The sequence below is a fragment of the Callionymus lyra genome, chromosome 7 (assembly GCF_982586985.1).
Source record: "Callionymus lyra chromosome 7, fCalLyr1.hap1.1, whole genome shotgun sequence".
NCBI classification, from domain to species: domain Eukaryota; kingdom Metazoa; phylum Chordata; class Actinopteri; order Syngnathiformes; family Callionymidae; genus Callionymus; species Callionymus lyra.
In genome coordinates, this window is record NC_141824.1 from 27,955,840 (window position 1) to 27,967,937 (window position 12,098).

At 37.9% G+C, this 12,098-nt stretch overlaps 1 protein-coding gene across 1 annotated transcript; it reads left to right on the top strand.

Moving 5' to 3' along the window:
* Nucleotides 1-3,509: 3,509 nt before the first annotated feature.
* p4ha3 (prolyl 4-hydroxylase, alpha polypeptide III) lies at nt 3,510-12,081 on the top strand. The gene is made up of 13 exons (XM_087795579.1): nt 3,510-3,685; nt 4,283-4,440; nt 4,523-4,746; nt 6,482-6,631; nt 6,702-6,753; nt 6,827-6,984; nt 7,102-7,278; nt 9,253-9,317; nt 9,410-9,569; nt 9,631-9,693; nt 10,443-10,511; nt 10,851-10,947; nt 11,612-12,081. The coding sequence occupies exons 1-13, from the start codon at nt 3,510-3,512 to the stop codon at nt 11,680-11,682; spliced, it is 1,620 nt and encodes a 539-aa protein (XP_087651705.1). The 3' UTR covers nt 11,683-12,081.
* The last annotated feature ends 17 nt before the right edge of the window (nt 12,082-12,098 follow it).

Consider the following 12,098-nt stretch of genomic DNA (forward strand, 5'->3'; position numbering starts at 1 on the left):
TGAGGACCACTTTATCTTATTTAAGGTTGTGCTAATTCAATACTTCAAAAATCAACCATAAAGAAAAAGAGCAATATTTAAAAGACTGTCAAACTAAAGACAGAATCATGGACATAGTGTGCATGTGTATGGTTGGCTTGAAATTATTCTTATCGATAATTTGTAAATTGTATGTCCATAATTACTGATCTTTCACTGCTGCTCTAGTTTTAGGTTGGAGCAAAAATAAAAAAATAATTGCTTTTGCTTATTGTAAAGTAACTTTTCTTTGTCTAAATTAAGTCCTGACTTTGTTCTTTTTTTCTGAAAAGAGGGAAAGAGGAATGTTTCTAATGGAGTTCTCAAACAAGGGAGAGTCAATGTCTTCAATCATGAGGTCCATCGGACACGACTGACATATTTCTCTGAATGTCTGCCCACCAACTGGAGCTCAACCTAGCAAAGTCTACAATGCTTCTCCTTTCGGAATGACAGTCCTTACCTAAAATGAGAAAAGTGAAATCAAACGAGTTTTGACAGTTTTCTTATAGATTTTATGGGATGTTAGTCTCGGAAGGAAAAACAAGTTATGGTCAGGCTTTTGAGAAAGTGATGATCTCATCCAGACTGCATCGTCCGCCGAATGGATCTTAAATTGTGTACTAGTTTGTAGTAAAGTGCACATCATGTTTACTGTGTCTGTGGTCACACTGTTCCAGAATACATAGAAACAAGTTCTGGTCCATGTTATTGTCATGTAGATTGTTGACGGCCTGGCTTGCTCGTCTGTGGTCTTGCACTTCTGAAGCTCTTCCGAACTCTGAGCATTATTGATATGTACTTTTCAACATTAATAAAACAACACAATGTATATCTATCAAACAATTCAATTGTTTTGTCCAAATTGTCAATGATCCATTTGGCTGATATGTGTCATTTAATCTTTGACTAGAACTCCCAGCAGCCTTCACAACTGTTGTTTGTTCAGATGGTGTTCAGCCGGAGGGGCGGGAATTTGATCAAAATCGGTTCAAACCTGATTCAAACGCTGACGCACAGCTTACGTAAAACTCAGTCGAGCCCCAATGAGGAAGCTTCTGCTGAGTCCACCTGCTAGTCTAACAAGCAGTTGCGCAATTAGACCCTGGAACTTCTAGTTGGTTATTAGCTCACTAAGCAGAGAGTTGTTGCGGGGCTCTGGAGGACAAACAACATTACTGTCCTGTTGGAACGCATGAGGTCAATAAAATAATCAGAAGGCAACATTTAACATGTGGACTGCTGTGAGGGACAAGAATAAAAAAAGATTTAATGAATACGTTAAGATCATATTTTTTAACTGTAAATATTTTTGACATCTGAATTGAAAATTTCACTTGAAAAGTCTTTTCATTCTCAGAGAAGTACCTTCATCATTCAAGCTAACTTTGGTATTCTGAAACTTCACATCCCTTTGGTGCCTTCACTTGAATTGCTGATTTATAATAGCAGAGATGAAGCAACAGACGCTACTGGCAGATACTTGTCTCTCTGGCAAAAAGTGAATGCAGCTGGAGCATCTCAGGACAGTAAATGTGCCAACTCCGCAGAACATTCATGATGCCAGCGATCAATGCGGGCTGAAGAAGACTGGCAGATGGATGCAGCTGCGTCTCTGTGGTTCACACAGAGATTTTATTTCAATCTCATTGTTAATATAGATTTTGTTGTCTACTTCTTTATGTAATTTCTGAGGATGTTGTGTTGACAGTCTAAGTTTAATAAATGGTTTCTTGAATTAAATTTTACAAACCACAATCATAAAATAATTTGTTGTCTCAATTACATTATGTTGTTCTGATTGTTAAAAGCGATGTATTCCAATCTACTGTACCTATTAAGTTTGTCACTTTTGTGTATATTGTTTAATTAACTGATGTTTTCCTTATTTCATCTGTATTTGGTCTTCCTGATTTAATAATTTGTTGTGGGAAGAACCAAATTTTCCCCATTGTCCCAAATAATATTAATAATATTTCAAATAAAAAGATAGTTCAAAGATGTCATACGTTTATCAGTTATGGTACCAGGAACAAATTCTGGTGAAAATAAACATGTGAAATAATTAAAAAAGTGTGCGTAATTATTTCAGGCTGTGGTGGAGAGATTGCCTCAGGCATCCATCTTTTAAAAGGAGGTTATTAAGTCAACTTTGAGTCCAATAAAACTTTAACCGTTAAACTTTGGTTGACCCTTTTCTCTAGGTCTCATTTCATAATGAAGAGCTGCAGCTGCGATTGGTTAGATATAAACCAAGGACCAATCATTAAGAGTTATTACACAATTTCATTGTTGTAAGTAAGTAAGTAATTTTTATGTGTATAGCACTTTTCCAGACCAGGGTCACAAAGCGCTTAAACAATCAAAACAATATTCAATAAAGTATATACTTTAAAGATCAAGATAAAACTTATAACACTAACAGGAGTTCCAGAAATCAAGGAAAAGCCTGAACAAATAAAAACTTCTTAAGATGTTTCTTAAAAGAGTCAGTAGACTCCATCAAGCGCGGGGAAGATCGTTCCAAAGCTTAGGAGCAACAGCCTGGAAGGATTTCTCTCCTCTGGTCCTGAACCGTGTGCGTGGAACCATCAGTAGATTCTGATCCACGGACCTCAGAGCCCGAGCTGGGGTGTAAGGCTGGATCAGATCAGTGATGTAAGGAGGAGCCTGACCATGCATAGTTCTGAAAGTAAGAACCAGAATTTTAAAGTTGATACTGAAAGAAACTGGAAGCCAGTGAAGAGTTTTAAGGATCGGAGAAATGTGAGTTCTTCTACTTGAGCAGGTCAGAATTCCTGCTGCAGAGTTCTGTAGCTAATGCAGATGAGACAACTCCTTCTTGTTAAGACATGAAAATAATCTGTTACAATAGTCCAGGCAAGAAGACACAACTGCATGGATTACAAGCTCCAGATCATGTTGTGACAACATTTTCCTAAATTTAGAGATTTTTCTCAGTTGTTTGTTCTTTTCCCTTTGAATTTGATTTCATACTTTACTTTTAATTATCTTTTTAATCGTGCATTTTTAACCTTCATAGATGATGTCCAAATGCTTATAATTAACTCTTAACCTACGTAGAACTTTTTTTTCATGTTGCAGCTTCTTACGTCCCCAGCAGGCGTCGCTGTTAATCTAATACGTGTACAGTCATTTTAAAATGTATTATTATTATTGTAGTTTAAACGTTGTTTTATTTATAATGGAAACATTTTATGGAGACTATTGTATACAATTGTATTACAATTCATTCTAGAATAACATTGGGATCAATAAATCAATCTAATACAATAGTGCAATAAATAATTACGCGAATGCCTATTTTAAAAATACAACAAAAAAACAGAATTTACATTCAAAATTGAACAAAATCACTTTTGTTAATGAATTGCAGAGAGATTTCTAAATTTCAAAAAGACCACCATTGGGTCGCGGTTCTCCTGGTCGTGGCTCCAAACGCTCAGTCCTGGGCTGCAGTCGTGCTGGAGATGAAGCATGTTGCATGTGTCTGCTGGCTTCTTGGTCTCCTGATGGTCGCGTGCGAGGCTGAGATGTACACCTCGCTGCTCAACGTGAAGCAGGCGATTCATGTCGAGAGAAAGTTGATCGATTATTTGAGGACGTACATCGATCGTGAAGTGGAGCGACTGGAGGACTTCCGCCGGTGAGGATCCACTCATTCAAAATCTTTACCGTAGCATCGAACTAACAGAAGCTACTTTACTTTTAATGAGCTTGTATTTTTTTTAATGAAAAGTTTGGAGAATGTAGGATGATTCTGTTACTTACCATCCTGTGTCCTGTGGGTGACATCACCGCGTGAGCAGAGTGACGTCACAATCCAAGGCTCCTATTGCAATTTTACCATAACATATTTCATTTGATTTATTATGCCTGGAAATTATTAGACCTGACTTCCTCCCTCTTTTGGCCCCAATGCTTACTCACTGTGCAGTGGTCAGTACCATGAAAAGTGACAGGGAAAGTTGGGGAAATATAATTAATGTATTTTAAGGCTCACCATTGTGACCATTCAGACATTTAAATACAAAATTACATGTGTACTGTTGTCATTGTCATTTTTGGACAGGATGTTTTAATATTTTCTATCATAATGTTCAGATTTTTACTTTTGTTCTCTGGTTGTTTTTAACTGCAGTTGGGAGGGCGTGGGGTGGGGGAGCAAGACTCCAAGTTTGAATACAACTCTATGCTTGTGAAGGTCCTCTTTCTTTTGTGACATAGGGGTTTTTCTCCTCAGGTTTCACACCAAGGTGTTGGACCTCCACAGTAAAATCTATGGCGGCTCAGAAACCTCCTCCATGTCGAACCCTCTTTTGTCCTTCACACTGATCAAGCGGCTGCAGTCCGAGTGGCTGAATGTGATCTACAGCAACGAGGCGGAGGAGAACACACAAGGTGGGTCTTCCTCACGCACACATCTGGTGGTAATGACTGGATGTCAGCACCCATCCCCCCCAGTTTATCTATCACTCTGCAGCCCTTAGGTCCAGTTACGAGGAGGAAGAGGCAGATCTGCCCGAGCTGGAAGACCTCCAGGGGGCTGCGAGGGGCCTGATGAGGCTGCAGGATGTGTACTCACTGCAAGTCGCAGGTCTTGCCAGAGGTCAATTCCAGAGAGTGTCGGATGGCAAACTTACTGACATTCACACGCCAACTGTGTCCGTCCCACTGACTGGAGACGACTGTTTTTGGGTCGGGAAGGTTCGTGCCTGATAACAAAAGTCCACTCTGTTGTGTCTTGTTTACTGCTTCATATAAGACAACCGAAGTGCAAAACATTTGGGATTTTCTGCAGAGATAAAAAATACATTATGGTGTCAGGTTACCTTACTATATTTATCTAATCAGGCAATAGAACATTTATTCTGTACAAGTTTAAGCATTAAAATGTAACCTAACTCAATCCTATGTTTACTCTGACATTTTGGGTAAAATAAACATTATTTTTTAATTTATTGACTAAATATTTTCATTTCACTTTATTAAAAATGTTGGTTAACATAAGGATTTTACCATTTTGACCAAAATGTAATTTAAATTGCATTTATTAACAATTCTGGTAATTATGTTCATTCATCCTAGCTAGAGTAGAGAACAATATAATGATAATAATAATAATAATAATAATAAACATGATATTTATTTAGCGCTTTTTTGGGACACACAAACACGCCTTACATAAAGAGTAAACGCAATTCAGATAACAGAAGGACAGGGAAGACTATCAAGAGAAGGCAGTTTTGAACAGGTGAGTTTTGAGGAGTGATTTGAAATTCTGGAGTGAGTCAGAGTTCCTGAGGGGTTGAGGGAGTGAGTTCCAGAGTGTGGGGGCAGCAGCAGAGAAGGCTCGGTGCCCCGGGGTCCAGTGGAGTTCTTTGAGGATGGGGGTGATGTGGTTCGGAGCGGGTGTGGGTGAGAAAACAGGCAGCAGAGTCGGGAGTTCTTCCTTTCAAAAACAACATCGCTCATGGATCATCTGCTGATGTGTGAGGGTGGGGCATGTGTGGGAGCAGAGGCCTCTTCCATATGTAAATAACATTATCTCCCTGCAGTCGTGTATGGAGAGAGAACCACTTTCCTCGGTGGTAGTGTTATATTGTGGCCAGAGAGAGGATGAATGACGTTTAATAATAATCAATATTATTATCATATTACAACCTATTTGGTGTATTGAGTTTAAAAAATGCTGGTATTTGTGACATGTCGTAGTATAGGTACTACTGCCAGTCATGTGAGCTTGCACTAGCCATAGTTTTCAAAATATATGTTTTTTTTAATTTTTTTAATTTGTTTCTTATATGCACTGGTTAACTTAAAGTGTAGTTGTAAAGTAAATAACTGACTGGTAGAACGATAGAAGAGCTGATACAGGCTATGGCTAGACAAGGTTCAACTGAAGTCAAATGATAAACTAATTGATTATTTCATTATGTGAAAATACGAATATTTTTAAAGTTATTATTTGTTACAAAATAAAGTCTAAACAATTCTTACTTGTTATATTTGGAAAAACTTTTGGGCTCATTATATTAGTGTATTTAGTGTATGTACTTTTTTCTAAAAATGTTCTTGTGAAGAAAAACCCCAATCTCTGTGCTTTTATTTTCTCTTCTCTTAAAACTGTATGAAATATGTTGTTTAAGGAAAGACAAGATTTGTATGTTTGTGACTATTTTAAACAATGTTTTTATCGTGTTATTTCTGTGTTTGAGGCTAATAAGCCAACTCAGTTTTGTGTTAATTGTAAACACCTATGCAGAAATGTTTTGTGCTATGATAGAAATAGGCTTTTATTATGTTGACCTTTAGATACAAACAAACTGATATTGGATTACTTGACAGCTATGTTTTATTGTTATGATCTTAAACCATGTTTTGTAGTGAGTAATCCCTCTCTGTGCTGTTAACACTAATGCTGTTGTGTCATGTATCCCAGGTTGCCTATGAGCAAGAAGACTACTACCACTCCGTGCCGTGGTTAGAGGAATCTGTACGTCTGTTCAGAGGTTCTGAGCGAGACTGGATCCCGGAGGATGCAGGAACTCTGGAGGATGCTCTGGATCATCTGGCCTTCTCTCACTTTAAGGTCATCCACATGGAGAAATGAAAACGTGTCGTGCATAACAACTTACTGTATATCTCTGTTTGTGTTTCAGACAGGAAACGTCTCGCATGCTCTGAGTCTCTCCCAGGAGATACTGCATCACAGTATGCACTTAAGATCTTCTCGGATGCTGGTGTTAAGAGAATCATTCTTGACATGTTTGTTTGGTTCTTGCAGATCCACTGAACGAAAGAGTCCTACAGAATGTAGAAAAATATGAGAGGTTGTTAGTCAAGAATCCACCTGGACCAGGCACAGGCTTGAAGAGACCGTCGTCGAATCATTCAGGGACCAGAGACACCTATGAGAGTCTCTGTCGGACTCAAAGATCACAGGTATCTAATGAAAGTCGTGTCTCAGTCACAAATGTTCTCTGCAGTGTGAGTCTGTTAGTATTATTTATTCTCCAAGACTTTAACCCTTGAAAACTTGTGTGTATTATCATCTCACAGCAGGTCCATTACAAAAACCCTCAACTCTTCTGCGACTACTTCACCAACAACAGCTCGGCTCTGCGCCTGTCGCCGGTGAAGCGGGAGGTTCTGAGCCTGCAGCCGTATGTGGTTCTGTACCACGACTTCATCACTGACTCAGAGAGTGACGACATCAAGGGAGTCGCCCAGCTCGGAGTGAGTGCCGTGTTCACTGTGTGCATGGGCTTCCGTGAGCTCATGCTCCGTCATGTTCAGTCAGCCAAAGTGGTTTAGGAAAGACTTATTGTGAACGGAATCAAAATGCCACATGAATGTGAGGCCATGGAAACGCAAGGAGGAAAAATGAAACGGAATAAAGTAGCGAGAGAGAATGACAAGACCAACCAAACCAGTGTATGTGGAAAGTCGTCGAGACATTTGATGAAGTGCTTGATTCCAGACTGATGAGGCTAATCAGAAGCAGATGTGACCGTCCACGGTAATCCCTCGAAATGTTTCATATGAGACAAGTCAAGTTATTCTCTCTTGTCTGTAACATAAGCACTTCAAAATGTCTGAACGAATCCAAAACTGCAGGGGCGAGTGAAGGAAACTAAACACAATCAAGCAAATGTCAGCAGCAGCAATATTCAGGATCCTTCTGTGTGGTATTTTACCGTTTTTGAAAATGAACGGTGCCTCAAAAAACTCCTTATTCATTATAAAAATCTTATATTCATTCCTGGCTGCTTCATAAGAGAGATGGCTCTAAGTATTTAATGCTAGTGTTCATCCAGGAATGCATTCGTCCTGGGAGGTTGGGAATATGCAGCCAACCCTCTACCTTTCCCCGCTGGAAAAAAATAAACTCCTGGAAAGACCCGAAAGAACATGACTTGGTCTCACTCCAAGCCGTTGGCGAGGCGGGAGGGAATGAAGGATACTTTACTGTGACAACTTTGCTAAGCGTCTCAAACTGTCCCGGTGATCGTGCTTCAGTTCTACTTCACTGTTAGTTTAATCCTCTCGCTGCACTTTTCCTCAGCCAAGTCCTAAGTAAGTCACTCATGACCAGTGCCCGAAAACTTCGCTGAGGTTTGGCGCCGTTAGATAATTCCCGAGTTCTTTGCTGAGATGGAAAGCCACGCACTTATTTCTTCATTATTTCAGCATGCTGGGTTGATTGAAAACAGGCTTGGAGTGTGTGAGTGTGGAGTCAATTAATACCTTGTTCTCTAAATACGTACGTGGAAGGTTTAAGATGACCACTTTTTCTGTCAATAAATAAGAATAAAATGTTTGGTCTAATAGACAATTAAAAAACTAAAAAGAATATTGTGGGTTGTCAAATGTCAGAAAACATACTATTTTAACTAGAAAAACATTTATATGTTTTATAAAAACATTATTTTGTTACTAAATAGAAACTCAGAATCAATATAACAATCTTAAATCACATATAAACTTAATTAAACATGATAAAGTATTGAGATATTGTACGGCGTTATGATAAGCACTAAATTACTAAATTGTGAGTTGGACTGTCCAAACCTATAGCATAAATACATATGTGTATTATGTCAGTTTACTTCTCCAAACAGACTTTTCTAAAAAAAAAAAATAATAAAAAAAAAGAAATTAACTCAACTTAATTGCTCCAATTAACTCCAAACAAATTTGGAATTTTTGACACTAAAGTCAACTTTTTTTATGATTTTGGTCCCGTAATTTAATTAAAAAAATATAATAGTTTTTCTAATTGTTTTTTCATTTTTCTCCATACCTATCCATTAGAAATATATATATTAATAATATATAAAATAGACAATGAAAAAAAGCATGTTGTTCTACTGTATTAACATGATTTCCGTCAGGATAATATCAAATATGAAACATTAAAATTCCTTTTTTTCTGATATATTATTTAGCGTCTCCTCGAAAATTTAAGAACATGATGTGGACCCACTGGAAATGTAACCGACCTCCTTAAAGAGGAGAATTTACAGAGGATGCGTTTAGTTCTGAGGCCAAATTGATGATTGACATTAGAATAGAACCTTGTTAAAGGTTTGTACCACTGAAAATAAACCATTGCCATTCAAGTTAAGAAAATCATGAAGCCTCCCTCACATTTGAATATTTCATATTTCGATAAGAACTTTAATAAAGTTTTCTGTGTGTGTTTTCAAGTTGAAAAGATCTGTGGTGGCAGCTGGAGAGAAACAAGCGACGGCTGATTATCGCATCAGCAAGAGGTACAATACGCTGAACCTTTTATGACCTCTTTATTTGGCTGTTTGAAAAGCAAGCAGTAGTAAAGAAGCAGTTTTTTGTGTGTCTACTGTAGTGCCTGGCTCAAAGGTTCGGCCAGCTCCATTGTGGAGAAGCTGGACCAGAGGATCTCCACGCTGACTGGTCTGAATGTGAAGAATCCGTACGGAGAGTACCTGCAGGTGGTGAATTATGGGATAGGAGGTCATTATGAGCCACACTTTGACCACGCCACGGTACTGTCCCAAAATCTTTATTTTCGTTTTTAGGTATTACTGACAGTTTTTTTCAACACAGTCCTCGACAAGTCCTGTGTACAAGCTGAAAACTGGGAACCGAGTGGCAACTTTTATGATATATGTGAGTGTAACAACAACAGGTTTTTTTCTTTGACCCCAAAAGTGACCCATATGTCTTCGTCTGTCCAATTCCGAGAACCCACTAGGGGTGGGTCTAATCAGTTTCTGGTCATAAATGTGATTTCTCTGTTTACCATTCTTACTTGCACGTTTTAGTGTGTTAGGTTATCTCCTGCTAATCTACAGTGCGACAGTCCATCAACATCCCTTGCTTTCATTGAAGATTTTAGATTATCTCTATTCCTTGGTTAATTCAAATGTTAAATTATTTTCATTACAAAAGATTTTGTTGATGTTAGATCTTTTTTTCCCTATAATCATGTTAGATGGTAAAATAAACATAGTTTAAATGTTGGATTCTTACTTTAATTCTTTTATCGTTTACTGTTAAATCAGCAAAAGTTCATCTTTCATTAGGTCGTCATTTGTTCTCATATATGTCAGGGTCTTTCCTCTTTTGTGATAACTGATGTAAGACTTTGTCTTAATGAGTATATGGTCTTCATCTACAGGATCAATATCTTAAATTGTATGTATTTATTTTAAACACAAATCTATGTATTAATTTAAAAAACATATAAAAAACTCTGTCTTTATCACTTGTGTTAATAGTGAAATGATTCCACTTCCATGGTGGTATGTATTCAAACACTGCACCCATTCGACTGTAGAGATGTTTGCAGAGTTTAAAGAAACACTCTCAAATCTCTGAACATTAGAGACGTTTCTGAAGGAATGTTCTTTCCACAGCTCAGCTCTGTCCAGGCAGGTGGTTCCACGGCCTTCATCTATGCCAACTTCAGCGTTCCAGTGGTGGAAGTAAGTCAGCAAACCTTCTCCTCTGTCAGTGTCTGCCTGAAGCCATTTCACTCCGCGCCTCGCTCACATTCTCCAGCAGCTGTCAAAAAGCTGCGAGTTTCTGTGACAGTAACAACAACCCGAGGATTGCACTTATCACACTGCTGGTATTGTGTCCGCTCGCTGTTCTGAAGTCACTGAGCCACTCCTGAGGTTCAATGGTAGCACTTTTGAAATGTAACGTCTCCACACCTTATTTTGCAGGGAAATGAGGAGGGACTTTAATGAAAATCTTTCCTCAATCTTAGTGAAGCTACTGAGACTGATGTAAAAAAAAAGCTTCTAAACCTCTCTGTGCAGAACTCTGCCATCTTCTGGTGGAATCTTCGCAGAAACGGTGAAGGCGATGATGACACGCTTCATGCTGGCTGTCCTGTGTTGCTAGGGGACAAGTGGGGTGAGTGATTGACATATCACAGTTTTGACTGTACTTTACTGTACTGAAAGTTAAATGTAAAAAAAATAAAACGAAATCTTGTAATTTAATGATCGCATAGTTCTATTGTGACAACATTATACTGTATTTAGGCACTCCTGGGGAAGATATATTAGATAAAAATGGTTTTATACAGTTTAATATTTTATATAATTATTATTAAATATTTTTTTTTTGGGTCATACTGGGAATAAATAAATAAATAAAACATTCACTATGTAGATAAATACAAAAATAAATAAATAAAATAATTATAGAATACATTTCAAATATAATAGTTAATATTACATTACATTATATTTATATTTTATTTTTAGAAAACGAAATGTTTAGTTCAATAGAGAAAATAAAAACCATAAAGAAATCTTCAGAAATATAAAAATGAATAAGTTTCTGTCCTTAAGTAAATGACAGATTCATCAAAGTACCACAAGGCTGTACGGCTTAAATTCAGTCACGTTAGCATTTGTGTGTCTTCACCTTACTTTCAACCTTAAGTTGAGTGCAGCCCAATCTTCTCTTCTGGAACAAACATGTGGTTGATATTAGCATCCATATCGAATCACATGTGGGCCTTCTGAACACTTCTTTTAGCCAGCTCAGCTTTGATTTATGTGCGTTTCAGTGGCTAACAAATGGATCCATGAGCACGGCCAAGAGTTCCAACGTCGCTGCAGCCTGAACCCAGAAGAGTGAGATCATGGCGGAGTCCTAAGAAGAACTTCAAACCTGGAACAGCTGTAGTCAAAAACAGTGAATGAGCCCAGACATGATTAAGAGCAGAATTTCAGCACCGGATATGAATGTCGGACCGGTGGAGCTGGATGATCCGTTCGCACTGAGACACTGTGCTGCTTCCAGACTTGACACAAGAGCAGCCAGAACCTTTTAAGGCATCAAAGTGTAAAACATTTCTCTATTTCAAGTTCATATGTTTACAAAACCAATGATTGTTCCTTGTAAAAACTTGAGATTGTATTTAAATTAAACTCTATTTTCTTAATTTATACAAAAAAAAGAGCTTAATAAGAAATGCTGCTAATTTGAGTTACAAGTGGAGTGAATGTTTCAGGCCAAAGGAGTGTTACTTTGTATTTGTATTTAAGACAGAA

Bases quoted from the DNA above. Each gene is read 5' to 3' on its own strand.
- p4ha3 (XM_087795579.1), top strand. From the start codon at position 3,510: ATGAAGCATGTTGCATGTGTCTGCTGGCTTCTTGGTCTCCTGATGGTC. The intron at 9,570-9,630 runs GTACTGTCCCAA...TTTTCAACACAG, and splicing joins CACACTTTGACCACGCCACG to TCCTCGACAAGTCCTGTGTA. The intron at 10,948-11,611 runs GTGAGTGATTGA...TGTGCGTTTCAG, and splicing joins GTTGCTAGGGGACAAGTGGG to TGGCTAACAAATGGATCCAT.